This window comes from Perca fluviatilis, chromosome 24, assembly GCF_010015445.1.
Source record: "Perca fluviatilis chromosome 24, GENO_Pfluv_1.0, whole genome shotgun sequence".
Taxonomy (NCBI): domain Eukaryota; kingdom Metazoa; phylum Chordata; class Actinopteri; order Perciformes; family Percidae; genus Perca; species Perca fluviatilis.
In genome coordinates, this window is record NC_053135.1 from 13,474,576 (window position 1) to 13,496,953 (window position 22,378).

General features: G+C 41.9%; 1 protein-coding gene across 26 annotated transcripts in view; it reads left to right on the forward strand.

Annotated features, from left to right (window-relative positions):
• dmd (dystrophin) overlaps window positions 1–22,378 on the forward strand; it is a 470,394-nt gene that overhangs the window by 258,365 nt on the left and 189,651 nt on the right. For 23 of the 26 annotated variants that reach the window (XM_039793561.1, XM_039793552.1, XM_039793539.1 and 20 more), the window contains 5 exons: window positions 6,213–6,395; window positions 7,957–8,091; window positions 12,262–12,411; window positions 19,158–19,319; window positions 20,790–20,900. In XM_039793561.1, the coding sequence (XP_039649495.1) occupies window positions 6,213–6,395; window positions 7,957–8,091; window positions 12,262–12,411; window positions 19,158–19,319; window positions 20,790–20,900 (741 nt within the window). Of the gene's footprint in view, window positions 1–6,212; window positions 6,396–7,956; window positions 8,092–12,261; window positions 12,412–15,005; window positions 15,266–17,046; window positions 17,382–17,462; window positions 17,704–19,157; window positions 19,320–20,789; window positions 20,901–22,378 lie in introns of those variants that run through there. The other 3 variants (XM_039793562.1, XM_039793563.1, XM_039793564.1) reach the window with 3 other exon arrangements.

The following is a 22,378-nucleotide window of genomic DNA, read 5'->3' on the forward strand; positions in this document are numbered from 1 at the left end:
TTTTTGTTGGTCTGAGAGTGTGTCTTGGTATTTGGGTTTTATTTTGGCAAAGAACTAAAGACCTAAGAAAGTGTTGCTGTCTCCTCCTCTTGTCGGCAGAACTGAGACGGTCTGTCCCAATATCCACACACGTCTTGAGCACTTTAGTGTCTTTTCTCCCACCACCAGGTAGTAGGTATTGATGAACACTTTTCCCATTATGGCTTTGAAGTGGAACTTGGAGCTAACTGTATCCCACAATTTTTTCACAGTCTAGTGCACCACACTAGTCTAGTTAGTCCATTAAAAGTGGCTATTGGCCTAATTCCTACAGATTTCAGGATGCAGGGTTCTAAAACGGTGTTTATTCCATTTTTCATAGTCTTGGTTTTGCCCCCACACATCACCACCAAAATTGGTTCAATTGGGGACTGCACGAAAATGATCCTGAGGGGAAAAGGGTTCAGAAAAGGAGGAGGATATTATAATTAGGGATGTCCCAATCAGCTGTTTTGACACCCAAACCGATCTTTTAAATATTGGATATCTGCCGATACCGAGTCCAGATCTGATACTTGTATTTGCTCAGATAATAGAAAGTAAAGTAAACGGGGTAAATGTCGATCCCCGAATAAGGTAAAAAATATGCCGACATCCCTAATTATAATTATTCTTATGGTGTTGATATTGATATGTTATTTTATCCTTTCTTTGCGATATACTATAGTTACATAAAAAAGACAACTTTCACTTGCACCATGGCTCATAAAGCTGCACTTCGCCTGATGCAGAGGACAGTACTCAAGCTGAGAAAACCAGTTGAAAGGGCATTCACACAGTATCTCATTTATGTCTGCATTTAAAGAACTGTGAATTATCAATACTTTCAATGATTTACAGGCATATATAGATTTTCAATGAAAAAGGCACAAAACAAGTTAAGATAAAATCATTTTACATGTAGCTAGACTGTATTGTTGTATAGTTATACATCTTAGATATTTTACATCACTAAAAATGTGTACATTTTTAAAGGCATCTGTATAATTTGTCTTGTATTTTGGGTTACTGGCAGCTTTACAAAATGATAATTTAGTTTTACCCTTATAGATTATAAAATTGTTTGCTAGGTTTGGATAGGTCTGTAGATTTTAAGACAAAGAAAGTCCTCTTTCCTTTTTTCTCTCAAGTCAATCATAGCCACATTTAGCCAGCCCATAGAGCCCCATTGTGAACCTGGAAATGTTGAGTACACCAAAGTTTTATTGCAGAAATGTGAAGTATGGGTCCCCAGCATACAGAAACAGCCGGATGCTAATTTTCATATGTTGATCAATTTGCATAATTAGCAGAATTAGCAGAATCGTCCAGATTGACAATAGATTTTGCACTGTGTGATCAGTTTCTACAATATTGGAGTGGTTTACAGGATGCTGAATTCAATTCTGGCACTTTCAGACTTCAAAATGGTAATTCTATAACAAATGTGGATACATTTAGACACATTTGTCATTAATTTTGGACAACATTTTAGGTTATTTTCATGGTGAACACAATCTCACATTTTAGAATCACAAGAGCTCTTGCTCTTTGATGTGAATGTTGATAACCTAAATTTGTTTACATTTAAGGTAGTGACAGAAAAAGGGAATGAAGGTCAGTGTGAAGGTTGTTTGTGACCTTGAGTCATTATTTGCTCGACTGTTGGTGGTGGGAAGGCAGAGAAAAATGAAGCTTTCTTCTATCTTCAAAAATGAGCTTAGCCCAGTCCCCTTGTCTATCATTGATGACAGTGGATTCCTCCGAAAGGGCAATAAGTCAGTGCTTGTCCAAGCAGCTCGGAATTCCTGCAATCCCCAGCCACCAAATGTTGTCATTGTGGATGCATCCCAGTTCATTTATCACGTGGTTTGGCCATTGTCTGGGACAGTGGCAGATCTTGCAGCCAGCATGGGACGTTGGCTTAATTGTTACGACATCCAAACATTTGTCATCTTTGACAGATATATGCAGGTGTCTGCCAAGGACCATGAGAGACATAGAAGAGCAGGAGAAAGCTCCACATAGTACAAGCTCTCATTGACTACACCTCTACCTAGTTGAGACAAAGTCTTGAAAAACAAGCACAACAAACAAAGGCTGAGCGAACTCCTGTGTACTTTCAATGTAGGAAGTAAGATCATGATGGACAGTGAAGCTGACAGCATTGACACTCATGATAAGGCCCATATATCACTTATATCTTACATGTTAGATGCTGTCAGACATGGGGCTTCAACTGTTCACATTCTCAGTGATGACATAGATGTCTTTGTGTTTATGGTTTATTGGTGTTGGAAGGCTGGTATCACAACTAAACTACAGATGGAAAAATGGAATGGCACTATTCTCAACATAAATGCAACTGCAGAGAATCTGGGTGACCAATGTGGTTCCATTCTGGCCATGCATGCTCTTTCGGGATGCGATACCACCTCATATCCTGTCGGGAAGGGGAAGGTGTCTGCACTCAAAGCCATGAGAGTCGTACATGGTAAGCGTCTCCACTGTATTGGAGAGGCAGAAGCCACAGATTTACAGATAACAAAAGCAACTGGCGGAAGAACTCTGTAACCTTGGATGCAGCCCGGTATGAAATTTACTGAAAGCGCAAAAGGCCCCCAGCACTGAAGACATTACCTCCTACAGAGCGCAATATGCGCCTTCATGGCGCTGCTATGGAAAGCAGCAGACCAGCCTGATCCACCGGCTGTGGATATCACCTTGTTTGCATGGGACAAGAAGATGGGCCTAAAGGAAGGAGAGGAACTGATTATGCCCACCCAGGATTCAAGTCCAGTTGCTCCTCCTGCTTTGTTAGATGTTGTCAGCTGTGGTTGCAAAGCCGGGTTGAAACCTTGCACATCAGCAAAGTGCAGCTGTGCAGCTGCAGGTCTGGCCTGTACCAGTTATTTTTCCTGCAAAGGTATATGCTGGTAATGACACCATTAACACAAAGAGAAGGATGAGGCATAGCAGTTTGCCTGAAGGTGGTAGCCAGTGTGTGCTTTGTGTGGTGCTGAGGTGAGGCCCTCTTGGTTAGTATTGCATCTGGCGGGCTGACCCGGGTTGCCCAGACTCAGTTTTAACTCTTGCGTTCTCGTTGGATCTTGCAACTTGCGGACCAACCTGGACAGTCCTTCTGCCAATCGGGCATGGTCCTAGCGACTGTCTTGTATGGCATGTATATATTGTATATTTGTACATAGTTTGTTGATCACACATGGTGATTGGCTTAGGTGATGTCATCTCATTGGTTTGTCTTAAAGAGCTACCCCATTAATATGTATCGTACAGTTGCAGGATCCAAGTTATGTCAAATACCCGCATTGCTTTTTCCTCCAGAAATGCATAACATTCAGCCTAACAAAGATTCATCATTTATCTAAAAAGCAATTTTGAATCTTCAAAAGTGTCATGAGGGAATTCAGCTTCACTACACCCTGAAAACAATTCATCAACATTCACAAGAGCATTATGATTCAGAAATGTAAGATTATTGTGTTTACCATAAAAATAACCTAAAATTATGCCTGAAAGTAATCAAAATTTTCCTAAATAAATCAAAATATGTAAATAATTAGCTCTTTGAAATCTGAAAATGCCAAAAATGAAATTAGCATCCTCTAAAATCTCTAAAACGACTCACATATTGTAGAAATTGGCCATACAGTGCAAAATATGTGGTGAAAATGGACGATTAAGCTAATAATGCTAATTATGCTAATTATGCAAATTGCTCAACATATGCAAATTAGCATCCAGCTGTTTATGTATACTGGGGACCCATATTTGACATTTCTGCAATAAAACTTTGGCGTACTCAACATTTCCGGGTTCACCTAGTTGGCTACTGGACTATAATACTGACAGCTAGTGTTTAAAATAGTTACTGCAGTACAAATCCAAAATACTGGAGAGAGTCGTCTCCCCCGCCCCCCTCCTCCCCAGACTCGAAGTTCACGGAGGTTGCCAGGCTGAGACCGCAGCATCCACAACAATGTTGCCAGACGCTTATCTCACATAGCCAGACATTACTTCACGCACAGGGGAGTAGTTAACGTTAGATGCTGGCTATATTGACAGCCATAAAAGCCGGTGCTCACGCTGAGCTCTGTACCCAACTGACAGACACACTTTTTCGGCTTAGAATTACAGTAGGAACTGCTAAAAACACAACAACCTCGCTGTCCTCTCCACCCGACGGACAGACATACTTTCTAGGCTTAGAATTACAGTAGGAACTGCTAAAAACACAACAGCCCTGCCGTCCTCTCCATCTGACAGACAGACACACTTCACTGGCTTAGAATTAGCTATAGTTGGGAGCCTGGCTAGCTCACTAGGTAGAGCAGGTGCCCATATACAGAGGTTTACTCGTCGACGCATGGGCCGCAGGTTCGACTCCTCCCTGCGGCATTTCATTCTCCCTCTCTTTCCCCCCTTTCATGTGTTCAGCTGTCCTGTATAAATAAAGGCCTAAAATGCAAAAAGGAATCACTAAAAATAACATAATAATAATAGAGTCAGGACTTTTCCCGGTGGGCCAGTAGTGTTTCGAGGCTGCGAGGGCTGGTCTGATAATTGTTATACATTGCAAGTTGTTAGCAACACCATCCGGCGGCCGCTGCCCGGCCGCTGCCCGCTGGTCAAACTGTACAGCCTCTGCTCAACCCGTACGGCGGGCCGCAGCAACCTCTTATTTCAATACAAACACAGACTAATCAGAAAGCACTAACGGTCACAACCACGTCTAGGATTTTTCAGAAATATAGGGGGATCAGTGAGCGGCCCCCTCCCCAAATGGCATAGCCCTGGTTGGCCTATGACGTAAAGCCATCGAACATCTTTTTTTTTTTTCTTCGTCATGTTTATCGGAAACGTTAACAGACAGTGTGTGAGTCTAATGATGGAAAGCCAAAAAAAGAATGCTTTCATGGCTGTACTAACATTACAGCTGTAGTGCGCTAGGTTTACGTTTTTACAGGTAGCGTTATATCTGGCAACCCGGCCTGGCTGTCAAACTGGGCAGTTGATAACAACACACAGGCCAAAACACTAACAGATATTCTGTCACGGAACGGAAATTTCAAAAGGAGAAAATACTTCAATTAGCATTGTTGTCAGAAAAGATGCATGTTTCCTTAATAGCTGATGATTCATTGGGGTCATTTTGGGATTTACTACAGTAAATATATTACATATTGGACCTTTAAATTGCATGTGAATCTTAGTGTTAGTTCTGAATATGTAGAGTAACGTGGAGCACTGTTTGGATTTCATTTACATCTAGGCCTAGATCTGACCAACTCTATGCAGCTGCTTTTCTCTGTCACTCTCTTTTGATCCTAGTTAATTCGAGGTTGATCAAGCCCCCTTCTGCCTGCCTCTCTTTTTAATGTTGAAGTTAAAAAAAACAGCTCTCTTTCTGTCTTTCTTTCATTTCCTCTCTTTATCTTCTTTCTGTACTCTCACTCACAGCTTTGTGTCTGTTTTTCAAACCCCTTCTCCATTCTCATACCTGCCATTCCATCAATTACTCAATTTTTTATTTTTCATCAATTCTCCTAAATTTATTTGCTTTGTGATATACCCAAAAACTTTGGCAGTGGTAGACCCTTTCCTTTGACCCCTTCTCCTGAAAAACTTGACTTGAGTCAAATTGAAAATAAAAAATGTATCTTACTCTGCTTGCTTTTGCTAATCTACCCCTTCATCTTTTCACTTCCTCTCCTCTACTCCCTATTTCTGCTGCGAGCTTAAAGGAAACTCCATTGGTGAATCTGTTCCATTGCTCGTTCTCTTAATCCCCCGTCTTCTGCTCCCTCGTTTGGGAAAGTATTAGCTACACTCTTTCATTCATTGATTCGTTGGCTTACTTGTTCAGTCCATTTCTCTCTGTCTCTTTACACTCGGTGGCTTTGTCAACAGAAAATACATTTATTCATTTGTTTGTGCATCCATCCCTCTGTCCATTAAGCCCTCTCTCTCTCTTTCTTCTCTTGTTCTTTATCTCTTGCCACCTGTCTCTCTTTGCTTTCACTGTCCAGATGACTTTTAAGAGTTTTATTGACATGACGAGGCTTGTTAAAGTACACAAACTAAATCAACTAAACCTAAGGTCCTAAAGTTTCTCGACCTGTCTCTCAACTCTGACAAACATCACTTATTCATTTACTCTGTTTCTCTATCAGAGGGCCCAGGAAGAGGTCCACTCCAAGGAGCTAAAGGTCAAACTCCTGACTGACAGTGTCAACAGTTTCATTGCCAAGGCCCCACCCACGGCCCATGATGCCTTGCGGTCAGAATTGGAGGTGTTGACGGCCAACTACCAGCGCCTGTGTAGCCGTCTGGATGGGAAATGTAAGACTCTGGAGGTACGGACTTTATCTATCTTCTCTGTGATTATTTGGAAGTGTTATTTGGATAACCTAGGCATTTAAAGGGGGGTTGTGTGTGTTCATGTGTGTGTGCCCAAGGCTCTTACGTGTGGTGTCAAGGCCAAGGCCGTTGTGCTCACATACATCAGTGCCAGCTCTGGAGGGCATGTTGCTGTGTGTCTGGGTAGATGACAGTGTGAGTGTACACAGTATATTTTAGAGGCACCTTGTATATACAACATAATCACGATTATTTCGGTCAATATTGAAATCACGATAATTTGACACGATTACTCGTTAACTTCTGGAAAGATGTTGCAATTATTGAACTTAAAAAACAGTGGAAAAAGTTAAATAAATCAACAGTAAAAAAAACACATCTGTGAAATTTGCCTTAATACTTAAAACTCCTATTTAAACTTTATTTTTTCATTCAGAACACAAGAGAAAATAAGAGTTTACTTGCTAAACGTAATGAGCTAAATAATTGTTTTTCTCGATTATTCTGTTTTTGTGATCGTTGGGATCCAAAATCATAATCACGATTAAATTTCGATTAATTGAATCCATAAATTCAGTCAATTTACATAAAAAACAAGTCAATTGTAATGTACACAATATGTTTTCATGTTTAACGTTCAGGCTAGAGGTGATAAAAAGTGAATGAGATACAAGCTGGATCAATTCCAATTTTTTTCAAATTTTTGACTGCTCTGTGTGTGCTCCTCTGGCAACTCAACATCCAGACGTTGTCCTGTGTGGAGAAGCCTATAACTACATTTTTTCATCAAGAAGTGGCTTTTTCTTGCTCTTGTTTGGGCAGTGTGAGCACAACTGGGTGTTTTTTTTTTGTAGCTTTTGGCATCTTGAAAAGCTGCTTTCAAAATCCCTGTCCACATGATGCTATAAACTACAAGGTGCCACCAACATTGTCTTAAAACCATTAGCTGGTACACTGCAATATTGTCAAGCACTTTTTTGTTTGTTGTTTGTTTGTGTGAAATCTGTTTTTTCTGTTGAACATGTTGATTTAGCTTCATTTTACATTTAGGAAGCAAATTCAATCACTTTAGCCAGACAGAGGCAACTGTTGCTAATTTGCAGATGGAAACAAACTCATCAAGCATGTTGATGTTCAACAGATGTTGATATCACAGCCTGCAACAACACTGAATAAGTGAATATGAAACAACCCTAAGAGAAAGTTGAGATGGCATCTATAGTGATGCAACCTGTCCTTGTCTCTCTCTCCTCAGCCTATTCCTCCCCCCTTTTTCTTCTCTTAGTCTCCTCTCCATCTTCCCACTCTCCTCTGTACCTTATTTTCTTGAGACATAATTACCTCCACGTCTTGGTATTCTTGGTAATTCAACTTTATGGTTGAAGTACTCTCTCTCACTATTTGTCTTTTTCTGCTCCTGCCCGACCGTCTTTCTTCACTCTGACACATAAAATGTCAAAATGGTCATCTGTTATTTACTTATCCATTCACTAATCCTTTTTTTCTCTGTCTGTGCCTCCTGATGATTTTGTGTGTGTATATGTGTGTGTTTTGCAGGAGGTTTGGGCATGTTGGTGTGAGTTGCTCTCCTACCTGGAGCAGGAAAACGCCTTCCTGGACCAGCTGGAGCAGAAGCTGGATGAGACGGAAAACCTCCAAGGAGGTGCGGAGGAGCTGCAGGAGGCGCTGGATGTGAGTATGAAGAGAGGGTGAACAGAACATATAAGACAAGCTTTACGTTACAGAGATTCAGAAAAAGGGGTTGATATGATGCAAAACTTCATGTATGGGTGAGGTGTGTGTGTGTATGTATGTGACTTGTTAGATGAGGAGAAGGCCATTTTGTGTGTATTTTTGTGTGTGTGAGGCAAGTGCCGATTTCCTGTTAAAGAACAAAAAAGTATGTACAAAATAAAAAGGTGGTCTAAAAGTGTGTCTATAGGGGACTAGGGGGGATGAGGTGGAAGAGAAGGCAGGTTTTGTTTATCCCTTTATAAAGCAAGACTGAGGGTTAAGCCTGCTTAAATCAAGCAGTGATCACACGAATTTCCACTGTGTCCTCACAGCAGGGAAACCAGCACTGAGCCACTGTGCTTTGGTAGCAGGGCAGACTGCAGCCAACCTGGTATGTCTCCTCCCACAAACCACTCTTGCGCTAAACTGATTGGCTGAACACATTATGTTTGTGCAGGAGACTAGAGACAAATCTCTGTTTGTAAAAGTCTGTCTGTGTTCATCTCTCAGTACTAGCTTCTAACTAATCATGTCAGCCTAATTATTGTTTACTGATTGGTTTAAGACATATTGGAGCTGTGTTAAGTTACTGATGATGTAGTCTCGCATTGCCAGACCTATCTCCACAGCGCTGCGAAGTAAGGTCTGGCCCCTCCACACATACATTCCAGGATAGGACAAAAAATTATTATTATTGTTTGCATTTCTTTAAACCAATCACAATCGTCTTGGGCAGCGCTAAGCTCTGGTTGCAAAGCTCCGGTCGCAAAGATGGTGGATCTGCAAAATGGTCTCGGAAGGAACCTGTAAAAAGAAATGTCACACACAATATTAAATGAACTGTCCACACAATACAGTAACGTGAGCTACTGTATATAAATATGCTGGAGACATGGTTAAAAGACCATGGGGAGAGGGAGCTCGATCCTTGCTGGCTTTAAAGGATTTCTTTCTTCTTTTTTAATTTAACAATTATTATGAAAACTCAGGCCTCCTTCAGCAACGAGCTCAGTCAAGTAGAACCCCTGCCACCAGAATAAGATGAACACCAGCCACCCCAATCCAGAAGGCCAATACGCTTAGATTGAACAAGAAAATCTGAAAAGACAAAAGAAAAATAAAGGAAACAAAGAAGAGAGAAAATGATAAAGATTGATAAATAGATAAATTAAAAGTTGCTTGCTAATATGTAATGTGTGTGAGCTAAGAATGCATGTGTACATGTTTTAAAAACATGCATACGTGCATGCAGAAATAATAGAAAAGTAGAATGTCAACTCGTTATGCTGATAAACAGTTTAATTTTTACATTGACCGTTTACCCAGAGATATGAAATCGCAGTAATTGCTAAACATGATCAACTTCCTAATTCTTTTTTTTATTTTATTTTATTTTTTTTAGATTATTTTTTTGGGGCTTTTCCCTTTATTTGTGGTGACAGTGGATAGACAGGAAAGGTGGGAGAGAGATGGGGAATGACACGCAGCAAAGGGCAGGCAGGTCGGACTCAAACCTGGGCCACTGCAAAGGACTCAGCCTACATGGGGCGCACGCTCTTACTGAGTGAGCTAGAGTTCGCCCCATCTTCCTAGATTTTCAATACAAAATGGATCATTAAATGTGCAAGGGCCACCGAAAAAAAGAAGTATGGAAGAAATGCAAAGAAAGGAATATTACAATTTAAGGAGACAAAAAAGTTTTTTTTCTTCTTCTTTTTAACTAGGATTCATTGGGGAGAAATAAAAGGAAAAGTGCAAGGATAAATAAAAAAAAAAAAAAAAAAAAAAAAAAAACAAAAAAAAGGGTATATGGTGGGTGGGTGGGGGGAATGTAGGGCCAGAGGGTCGCTTTGGGACAGGCCGGGCGCTGGAACTCCAAAGCAGTGGTTTTGGATGGAGAGGGGTAGGGACCTGAGGGGTAGGAGAGGAGGGTGAGGTATGAGGGGAATGTGGAGGGGTGATTTGTGTTGGGAAGGGTTGTTTAGGAGGAGTGAGTGGTGCATGGGCAGGTAGGGGGGGTGGTTGGAGTTGGGGGTTGGTGATGCAGGAAGGGTCAGTAGTCCAGTGAGGGAGAAGGCGTTGGTCTTTCAGCGGGGGGGTGTGGTTGGGATGTTGGGGAGGTGAAAGGAGGTTAAGGGATGTGAGGCTCAAGGGAGGGTGGAAAAGCATGCAGGTTGGGGGCTGGGGAGGGGGAACAATGGTGTTGTCAGGGGGAGAGTGGGGTTGTGGTTTTGCTGGTGTTTGGTTGTTTGTGTGGGTTGCCGGTTTTATAGCTGACAGACGGAGTTATGTGGGAGGGGGGAGGTTGGGGGGGTGGGCTGGGGCTGGGAAGGGGGACGACCAGGGGAGGATGTGAGAGAAGAGGGAGGGCAGAAGCAGGGGGAACTGAGTGCGTGGCTGTGGCAGAGGTGTGGTGTGGGTGTGGAGCGTGGTAGGGGAGCGGGAGAGGGTGAGTGGGACCAGGGGGGGCTGCAAGGTGGGTGTTTGAAAGGTTTGTGTAAAAGTTGGAGGGTAAGGTTTTGGCAGAAGATGGGTTGTAGTTGTGGACGTTGGGTTTAGACGAGGGAGGGGAATGGGGTGGTTGTTGAGAGCAGACCAGGTTAGGATGGGTGACAGCAGGAGCAGGGGACGGGACAGTGAGGGTGAAGAGGTTAGTGAGGAGGGGCAGGCCGGAGGAGCTCGAAGGGGGTGGAGAGGGGGGTCAGGGAGCAGGTAGTGGGTTAGCTGAGTTTGGACAGGAGAGTGACTGGGGGAAAGGAGGGGAGAGGTGGGGAGGTGGGGGAGGAGGGAGGTGGTGAGGGGGGCGTGAGGGGGCGTTGGCGGGTGGGGGATGTGGAGAGGGGTGGGGTTGGGGGTGGGGGTGGAAGGAGGAGGGGGGAGGGGGGGGGTCTAGGCGGTTTGTTTAGGGTGTCCAGGGTGAAGAGGTAAGTGCAGTTTGTTTTGGGGAGGATGTTGGGGGGTAAGGTGGGTTGGGTGGTCTGTGAGGGTGTGGGGGGTGAGGGTCCAGGTGGAGAGTGGTGGGGCAGGTCGAGATGGTGGGGGTGGGGTGGGAGGTTCCTGGGGTGGGGTGACCAGTTTGTGCAGAAAAGAGGCAGGAGGAGCGAGCACTGGTTGGTTGGTGAGCAGCCAGGTGGGAGTACATTTTTTTTCTAATGGTTTGAGTTGGCATGGTGTTGTTCTTGCTTGGTGTGGTGCTTATAGATTAGCAATGAAGATAATGGGGAGTAGCTCGTGTTTATTAAGAAACATAATGTGCCCTCCCGGAATGTTGCGTTGAAGATGCGAGGAAGCCTGTGGTTACTTAGCACAGAGGTGAGGTGAAAGCCGCAACAGAGAACGTGGTCGCATTAAGAGGAAATATGTGATGTGAGGTACTTCTGGAAAAGCTGATTTTCATCTAATAACATATAATATATTAGAGATTATACTAGCAGGCATGTGTCCGTTTCTCTGATTATTATGTTATGTAAGACACACAGAAAAACTATTTAAAAAAAGTGAATCCAATGGAATTTATTGTATCTTGAATCTTGCAATAAGAGACATTGGGGCTTCCTAAATAAATAAAGTGGAACGGCTTATGTGTTAACCCTAACTCATTAATTTGCTTAAGCTGTGCTTTTGCAGATTGCCTTAGATGTCATATCCAGGATATAATGCATATAATGCAAAAAGATTAAAGTCTTTACACCAGGATGCATTCTTTCATTTAAGTTTACAGAACAGCAAAAATGCAAATACAGTAACTGCCCACTCAGGTGTACTTTACTATGCTAAACTGATATTAGCCAAAGAGACCTTTTTAGGGATTTCATGAGATGTGAAAAGCTGTTAAGCACCAAGGTCAGATGAACAATGGGTAATTGACCTCTTTTAGCATCTACATGTCATCTCCTTACACTCTTATCCTGCATAATGTTCAATAATGTATGCTTCTTCTAGCTCGTCATGAGTCACCTTCAAATAAAACAATATCCGCTTGTATGCAAAAAGCCATTACCACCAAAGGCATATTTTTCTGTGGCTTCACTTAATGGAAGCTACCATGCTGGAATTTACTACAGCAAATTCAAAGTAGTATGGTCAAGTGTGATTGATGATGTTTTTTTTGTGTTTGTCTTTGTACAGAGTCTAGAGGTTCTTTTGCTGCACCCAGAGGACAACAGAAACCAGATTCGGGAGCTGGCCCAGACGCTGATGGACGGAGGCGTTCTGGATGAACTTATACAGCAAAAACTGGACGCTTTCAACATACGATGGGATGAGCTTATGGCGAGGGTAAGACATCATAAATACAGAAACATACAGCATGTACATACTGAGGTCGGATGGCATGCTAAATGCCTAGTGAACTGCTCTTGGATTGAAATAGAAAAAATATATGCAAGCAGAGACATCAGATTTTAAGGCAAATATATTTTTAGCAGTAGCTTTTGGCCACTGTAATCTGCGTCGTTCTGTTGGACTTTTATTGTTTACAAGAACACTCCAGGGCAACTTTAACCAGACTGAATAAAAATGATAAAAGTCACTTACTTTTCCTATTTTTTCCCATGTATCTGTTGAGAGAGATATGTTTGTGATCACAAGCATGGTCTTAAATGTAGGAATTACATTCATTCACTGGCAATTTCCTTTAATTAACCCTAAAAGGTTCCATAGATTTGGCTACTGTATCTAACATTTGTGTTGGTGTGTTGGATTTGAACTTTCTCTTTATCCTGCCCATCTGCTTGGATTCCTTTTCCTATTAAATTACATCTAGGGCTGAAACAATCAGTTAGTTGCTTGACAGAAAAGTATTTGGCACATTTTCGATAATGACATGCTGCAAAAAATGGCAAAATGTCACTGGTTCAGGATTCTGTCATGATCCTGTGTTTTCTTTAGTTTCTTGTTTTATTTTGTAGGGACACTTCTCTTGTTTCATGTCTTCTTTAGTCTATATCAGCAATGTTCCACTTTTGGGATTGCTCCGGTGCCGGCGAAAATTCACTCTCTTCTGCTTTCTTTGTGTGGTAATTTTAATTTCCGGCGGATTTATGAGCACGTACCGTACGCAGACAAACACCGGAACAAAACAGAACATTAACACAACCCCCCTAATATTATGTGAGAATGCGCGGATTGGCTCTGACGGCATTCAAATCGATTACCTGAAATCACCCACCCACACCCACCCAAATATGTTGTTTTCACCCTCTCTACAGTCTCTGTAGGCTATTGCTTTTTAAATGACGTATTGTAGGGATGTATGTGTGTTTTCATTAAAGATTTACTGTAGTGATGAGAGAGGATGCTTTCAGTAACTGTAAATGTTTCCATGTGTGCAGTAATGCCACTCTAGCTGATATTGTGGGACATTTAAACAGCAAAACAAAAAACTGTTGTTATAAACTTGACAGAGAAAACATAACTTCACTTTTAGCTTCTGAAATAATCAATGGAGTTACGCTGTTGACTGCTGTCCTCGTGCGTAAATGCACACAGCGGACAGCTCCGCTGGGTTTACAGTTTAGAGAGAATATTGTCCTCATTAATAATGTATTTCACTCACTCGCAATCATCTACAGTAACCCTTATAATATAGCATATTAGCCTACAGTAGATTCGTAGGTCTAACACGTTCTGCTTATCTTGCATACATAATCGGGATGCATGTGGATAACAATGAGTGGGAAGGAGGGTGAGCGTGAGCAACCAATAATGATAATAAACTTTATGAAATATGATGGGAAATAAAATGGTGATGAAGTGATATTTTCCACCGGGTTGTCCACGTTTGTAGAGCCAGCATGAAAGAACACAGTGAAAACACATGGGGCGAGTTTGTCATCTTCTCAGTCTCAAGTTTTCCAACTTTTTCCCTAGCGTCATTGTCTGTGTTTTCAGTGTTCTGGTTTTTCCCTGTAATTTTTGATTGATACCTTCATTGGCTTTTTTGTTAGTTCCCTGCCTGCTTTTGGTTTCTTCTCCTGCTGCCTGTTCTGCAATCGTGACAGCTTCTCTAGTGTGGATATGTGTGTCTTGTATAGTAGTAAGGGCCATTTTATTGACCAGACAATTAATCAATTTAATCAAAAACATGCTTAAACAATTTATAGTGAAAATAATACTTTGGCCCAACACTTGATTTGTAGTTATTGAATATTTTGTAGTATCCCTTTTTGGTGTACCACTTTTGTACACTGTCTCTCACACACACACACACACACACACACACATACACACACACAGACAGACTGTCGACAGCACCTTTTCATTTGTCACTGCACGTTTCTGTAATAATGTATGATTTGTGTGAGTGTAACAACTGAAACTTATACACACTCAGGATGGATGTTAAAACCAAGTGGAAACAGGGCCTTAGTTGCAGCCCTATTTACATCCTTTGCATTTTTCTTTTCCCACGCTTAATCCTCCCTTCTTCCCTTTCCTCAATTTATTACACCTTCTTGCACTTCTTTGTCATATTCCTGTCACCCTTTTTTCTTCCATTTCATACCGCTACCCATCCTCTTTCTCCCATTCCTTCCCCCCTCCTTCCTTCTTCTGCCTTTTCTTCGTCAATGTCTTACTCCACTTCACTCTCTCGTCCTCTCTCCTCTTCCTAAATTTGCTCCTCCTTTTCCTCCTCTTCCTTTCCCAACAACTTTCTTCCCTCCTTCTAGCCATCATCTGCAGCAATACATTCTGATCCTCTTGTGGTGATCCTCAGTGACAGATTAGACACACTTGCACCCACTCACACACACACAGAGGCACACACTCGTTGCCCGCTGGGTTGATCCTCCCTCACAATAGAACCAGATTAATGTTCTCCTTGCAGCCTGATAAGCCTCCCTTTGTTTGTCTACCCATCAGAGGCAGTGTGTATGTGTGTGTGTCTGTGTGTGAGACAGTCTTTTATTTCAGTTTTTTGTATTTTTTTGGGAGGAAGTGTGATTTTTTTTGTTGTGTGTGTGTGTGTGTGTGTGTGTGTGTGTTCGAAAGCACTACAGAAGCTGGTGTCCTTTGTTTTGGTGTATATGTCAGCATGTATGGATGTGAGGTAAGGCCAGGCGGCTCGGAGCCCTGTTTGTTTGTCATCCATAAAGGGGACGAGGAGCTCAGAGACAGGTCGGGGGTGTTTGTGAGTATCACTGAAAAGACGGATGGAGGTGCAAAAGCACACAGAGACCAAAATACAAAACTGACAGAGTGATATCTATTTTATTAATTAAAGCAGGCACCCTAAATGTTTTCTAAATACATTATATCTAACACCTTTTAAAATTGAGTTTTCTAGAAAGGGTGTTTTGCAAGGTTCTATCTGTTACAGAAAGCAGCTTACCCTTACTTTGTTTTAAAATACCGACGTAATGAGTTATTATATCATAACTAATAACATTAATTATGATTCTGGTACCAGGGCCCTGGTACTAAATGGAATGCAGCCAGTTATGTTATTAGTACCAATGCTTTTCTTTCTATGAAATGTGTAGAAATGTCTGCTGTGAAAAGGTCCTATTTAGACATATTCTGGCTAAATGTATACCCACGGGGAACCTAATTTGTACTTCATTTATTCCAGTGAGGACATTTGTTCACTTTTGACCCATCTTAACTTTTTAGGAGCAGTGGGCAGTACCACAGTGCAGCACACAGGGACCAACTTCAGTTCTAAGGCTAGTGACTTGATCAAAGGAGTGAATCAATAGGTGCATGTACAGGTGGAAAGAACCCCATGGATAGGCTCTCATGTGGCCAATGGCAGGTTCCCTTTTATTTGCTGTAGCTGCATGTGGAGCAGCAACCCTGACCAAGGTAAAGCTTCCGTACTCCATCTGGCATTGGCACTATTTTGATTGCCTTTACAACGAGACTAAGACATTATAGATGTCATTCAAATCAAAGTTAGGCATTAAAGAAGTATATTTCTTATATATTTCCTACTTCTTCTTATCCAAAGAAAAGTATTGCAAGTTCAAGAGTCAAAAAGCTGTATGTCAACACTTTCCCAGCATCAGATGGAGCCAAGTTCTCATGAGTGCAGGGGTCCAAGTAAATGCAGAGACAGTAGAATAAGTAATTTCATTATATCAATGTCCCACTTAAAAACTCGTGAAGATAATTCCAGCCTGTGCATGCAAAAAAAAGTTGTCTCGCATCTTTGTCTGCACTTCTTTAGATCAAAGAGGCGTGTATGCTTTTTTTAATTTCAGCTTCTTGTAATGGCTGAAAACCAATAAGAGGAAGAATGGTGTGGAGAACGCTGCTTGCGCTTTGCTGACAGCAGTTATGTGACAGTGATCCTCTATCTCTCTTGTTCACAATCACTGTGTGTCTGTGTGCAAGAGAAGAAGTAATAAGGGAAAACCGAGTGTTTAATGAGAATATGTATTCATGAGCCGACAATTGCCAGGGAAATGGAGTACATCGCCACAGGGAAGGTTGTTATCAGTGTTTGTCTAAATATTTAATCTCACTCAACTTCTCATGTTATACATTATCAACTAAGACACATCCACTGGTAACATTAGAAGCTGTATGTGTGTAAATGGACTATTTTTATGTAGCGCTTTTCTAGTCTTAACGACTACTCAAAGCGCTTTAACATAGTACAGGAACCATTCACCATTCACACACATTCATACACTGTGGCAGAGGGCTGCCGTACAAGGTGCCGCCTGCTCATCAGATAAACACTCACACACATTTACACTCCGATGGCGCGGCAACTCGGGGTTCAGCGTCTTGCCCAAGGACACTTCGGCATGGAACTGCAGGGCCAGGGATTGAACCACCAACCTTCCGATTGGCAGGCGACCTCTCTACCACTTAGCCACAGCCACCCCTGTGTGTGTGCGTGCGTGCGTGCGTGCGTGCGTGCGTGCGCGCGCGCGTGCACGGCTTGCCTGCCTGCGTGTGTGTTAGTGTGAGAGACGCACAAGGGTTAGACAGGCCAGGGCTATTCTTAGTCATTATCCTTCTGCAAGAGCTTAGCATGCTCACCTGATACCACATACACCATACACACTCTCTATCTCCCTCTCACATGAGCTCATACAAGCCTGTGATGTAATAGGCCCGTTTACTAGTTAATCTCATAGACAGTAACTAGAAGGAAAGGCAAAAAGGAAACACTAATTGCCAGGCATCAGAAGATCATTGGTCATCTGTGTTGTTAGTGACGACGGTGGCGTTGATGTGGTCGGTCACACAGAGACAACATGAGAGAGAAACCCCGGATTCCGTCCTTCAAGAGGGTACATGCAGGCTGTGTGTGTGTGTGTTTGTGTGTGTGTGTGTGTGTGTGTGTGTGTGTGTGTGTGTGTACAGTATGTGTTCGTTTTTAGGTAGTGGGGTTGTTGTGAATGTGTTTGTGCGTTAAAGTTGTTGTGACCTACACATGCTAGAAACTATAGACTGTAACTAGATACCGCATCCAGCTTGTGAGATGCGTCTCTGCCGCTGCCATCTTGGGACGGACATCTGACCCATTCTGATCATTAAGACTCATAGAAAAAGACAGACTTTTGTGCAACTTTTTTGCTGCTTTGGGATGTTCATGCGAAAGAAATTCCAAAAGTAAGCAACGAGGAATAATATTTAAAAAAAGGTGTTGAATGTTGAATTTAATATAACAATTAAGACCTGATACAAAATTAAGCTAAAGCTAGCGTATGTCAGGTAAAGTATTTTTTTATTTAAGTAAGTAGTAATATACCAGTAAAATGCTGAAATTATGTTTTTCAGGCCATTTGAGACGAGTCAATCCCCATAGATGTTTAGAGAAACGCAACTTTACAGCAGAAATTAACATTTACAGCCTGGTAAACTAATTACCAGTGTAGTTAATTTCAATGGAATCATCTCAATTAGTGGACTCACTTGCAGAGGCGAAGAAAATATTTGAAACTTCATCTTTGGAGAAATCAGAACCGCAAATTTTCACCTTTGACCAGTAGCAAGCCAGCTTGACGATGGAGGGCCAGAGAGTCTACTAGAAGGAAGCCATGATAGCTTATAAGTCGATCGTACAAATGCGTCCTTATAGGTAGTATGAACATATTGCCTTGTTAGCGACCAGGCTGACAAGCTTGCAACAGGGACAGTTAGCAAGCAGTGAGGGAATAAACAACATAGTCCAGAGAAAATATAGCTATTTTAACTGACTAGCGCTAGCATGTCCCATGGCTAGAGTGTTAGTTAACCAGTAGTTTACCAACTAGCCCTGTGAGTAGTGACTAGGTCACCCAGCTTCCAGAACAACATATTTCACGAAGACATGGATTAATTAAAGCCAGCGATATTCTGCATTTTTATTACTTTCAAAACCGGCAGTCTGATAGTCTCTTAGACATTTGACTTCTCTACCCTGTCTGTGGCTTTCAGCCCCAAAGCCCATTGGTGTCTACCGAATATATAAATCTTAAGAAAGTGCTCACAGGGGTGTCTGTGTAGCTCACCTGGTTGAGCATGCGCCCCATGTACAGAGGCTCAGCCCCTGACGCAGCAGCCGAGGGTTGGATTCCAACCTGCGGCCCTTTGCAGCATGTCATTCCCCCTCTCTCTCACCTTTCAAGACTTCAGCTATCATATCAAATAAAGGCATAAAATGCCCAAAAAATAATCACAAAAGTTTTTTGGTTTTTTCCAAGTCCGTTCTTGATTACAATTTCACAAAAAAAGGCACCTAACCTTTACTGGTCTCTTTTTTAATTAATCTATTGGCCTAATTTCAGATTTCACATTCTGAAATGTAGTAGGCTTTGTTTGTGTGCACAATTGTAGAGGTTTTGATGTTATTCAGAATACACTTCTAATATACTGTAGTACACCAACTGCAAAAAAGAAAAACATAAACAAGACAACAGGTTGTATGTGAATGAAATATACCATGCTCCCCCTGATGATTTTCTAAGAGATTATGAATGTATCAGTTCATGGAAAAATATACTGATGTGTTTTCCGTTTTCTGTATTTATAGTCTGTTTTTCTATATTTTTTGTCAAGGCGTGATGTGTTTCCTGTTTCCCCAGGCAGCGCTTAGGCAGAAGGAACTGGAGAAGAGTGTCAAGTGGGCCCAGGAGAATGACAAGACGCTGAGAGAGATCCAGGATTCGCTGGCCAACACCGACCGCCACCTCACTGCGTACCTGGCTGACCTTATAGACGCCCAGCAGATACCGCAGGAGGCTCAGGTAGCCCAACACGTCCTCATACCTAAACGACAGAATAGGTCGCTTGCCAATGGCTCCCAAAACTAAATATATGACCGTTGGAGAGTACAGGCAACAGGCACATTTTTTTAAACCAGTAGCAGTTTTAAACACGTGGTAAACTACTTGGTTAGATTTACATATGTGACGTAAGTACGTTGCATAAGTTAACTTACTGTACGTACGTATACTAAAATAAGTCAACATTGCCTTTTTTCCTGGGTCAAAATCCTTCGTTTGTTTGACCCATCCATCCACCCTGACCTCCTACCAATGCGGACTTTGTCGCTCTTTATACTGCGTCACCTGACTTCCTACCTTTGCTCCTGTCATAATTACTACGCCCACTAGAGGTCACTGCCTTACAATAAACGTAAATATATGATATACAACTTATAACGCTGTTTTGTGGGTAGGGCGGTCTGGGTAGCCATCGGCGTGTATCTGTTTGTGTTTAATAATTTACAAGAATTAAAGCTGGGCCAATATACATAGACTATTTCCATCTTTGGGGTTTACATCATTCGGTTCAGAAATCCAGACTTTGCTGGACCCAACCAGTGGGACCAACCAGACCCGACTAGATGCAAACAGAACTGATGAGACTTAACCAAACCAAACTTCACCTGACTGATTCTGACTGAGAAACCATCATTCACTAGATTGGATAGAGATGCCTTGATGTAACCAGACCCAAAAAGACCAATCTGGACCTGCCGTTATTAGACTGGGCAAATCAGACAGTAGATTGTGAAATAATTGCCTGAAATGAATTAGAAAATGTGTGAGTGTGTGTGTGTGTGTGTGTGTGTGTGTGTGCGTGTGTGTGTGTGTGTGTGTGTGTGTGTGTGTGTGTGTGTAGGGAGGGGATGGAAAGATTACCTCCATGTGTATTTTAGACCCCAGAAGTGCAAATAATGACTCTCTCTCTCCCTCATATACACGCACACACACACACACACACACACACACACACACACATACATACATACATGGGAAGATAAGAGAATGATTGGAGTTTGATTAGAGTTAAGTGGATGAGCATATGTGATTACAGGGCACTTGGTATTTAAAAAGAAAGAGGCGTTATGGAAACCAGGAGTGTGTGTGCGTGTGTGTGTGTGTGTGTGTGTGTGTGTGCGTGTGCGTGGAGAGAGGGTAACAGGTTATTAAATCTCCTATCACCTTATTGCCTCCTGCCCCCTTGTGATCAGCAGAGAGAGGTACACTATCAATCCATTTAAAATGTATTGGCTTGTTTTTCACTTTTCATACAGATCGTATTCAATTTACTAAATTAATATACTTCATAACTATAATATCAAAATGTTTATTCATTTTAGTTTAAAAAAGATTTTGGCTGGTCTGTCAGTAATTAAGATAATTTATGGAATCCTCTTTATTTATAATTTGGCATTAAAAGATGTGTGTTTGTGTGTGTTTCTTTAATAGAAAATCCAGTCGGAGCTGAGTGGCCATGATGCGACCCTGGAGGACATGAGGAAGAAGAACCAGGACAAAGAGACGTCCCAGAGGGTCATGGGACAGATAGACCTTACCCAGGTACACACTCACACCTGCACATGTACTGTACAAACACACAAATACTAACTCTGACTAAAAACCTAAAATCACATTTTTGGGGGGTCTCAAAAGTTAAAGTGAACTCCTCTGATTTTCCACATCAAAGTGTGTTTCCAGGTGTTTTGGTGAGTATTACTACATTTGTGAAAAAGTTATATAAAGCCCTTTGCGTCTCCAAAGGAAGCTGTGTGATAAATGTCCTTAACTGATGTCAGTGTCGGTTGGAGCTGAAGACCTCTGTAGCTCCTCATGTCTTCTGCAGGCTAGAGGCTCCAGGCTATATTAGCCGCTGCTAGCGCAACACACCCCAATCTCTGACCAAACTGTTGGCGGGGCCGGTGGCAGCAATGGGAAGGTGCGTCTTGCCCACCCAATCAAAAGTTAAGAAACTGTGTTCAGCCACTGGAACAAATTGCACAGAAAATACCAGTACCATTTCTAACTTCTGATTAGGTGGGCAGCCTAAAGCCCACCTCCAAAGTCACCCACTGCCCCGTCTTCTCATTGTTATAGTGCTCTGAAGCAGACCTGTCCGTCACTTTGTGTCCACTCTCTCTGTAAAAATAGAGATCCGCAGTCAGTGTAGCAGCTCCAGCTGATTTTAATGGACGCGCTTCTGTGTGTGTGTGTGTGTGTGCTGCAAACATGTGGCACTGTGTCTGAGCTTCTGCCGTAGTTTCTGTTTTCCACCTCTGATGTAGAGCAGCGTACAGCTGTTTCCCTAAACTTGGATCTCTGCATCTGTCAGACGGTGTAGATGAGATACTGCCATATCAGCAGAGCAATAACGTAATGCACAGTAGACTATAGGACAGGTGATTTTTCTTGAAATATTGTGACTTTATTTTCGTAATATTATGACTTTTATCTCAAACTAAGATGGGATTAGTTACATTTTGAATGTGCACTCAAGTTTAGAACATGAGCAGAAATCTTGCAAAAACACATCTGAGCGATTACAGTCTAGGGGTTTATTAATTAAAATGAATTCATGTAGCCTATCATTCACATGATAAGTGCCACACGAACATTTAAAGGTTAAAGGTTAGTTCCCCAAACAAAAGACGCAAAAGAGGAGGGAGGAGTAAATCATGCCTAGGCCTACATGTGTGTTGACTCAGCAGAGATAACATTAAATGAGAAAAGTTGATCTACAGGAGAATCAATATTTGAAAAATACAGAGAGCCTTACTTCATTATATTCCATTATGTTTTATATTTTCAATTATTTTCCTTTACATAAATAAAGACATTTCCAGCATAAATTGATGCAGAAAAAGTTAGAAATAGGTGCATGAAAATTCACCAGAATGCAGGAAATTAAGTGTTTAATACTCAAATTTTTCAGGGGGAGGCCCCGACATTATATGCCTCCCCTAATATATTCAAATACATTCTATGCCTTTGGGTTGCCAGGCCAGCTGGTATTAGGTCAAATGTTTGTGCCATGTCACCAA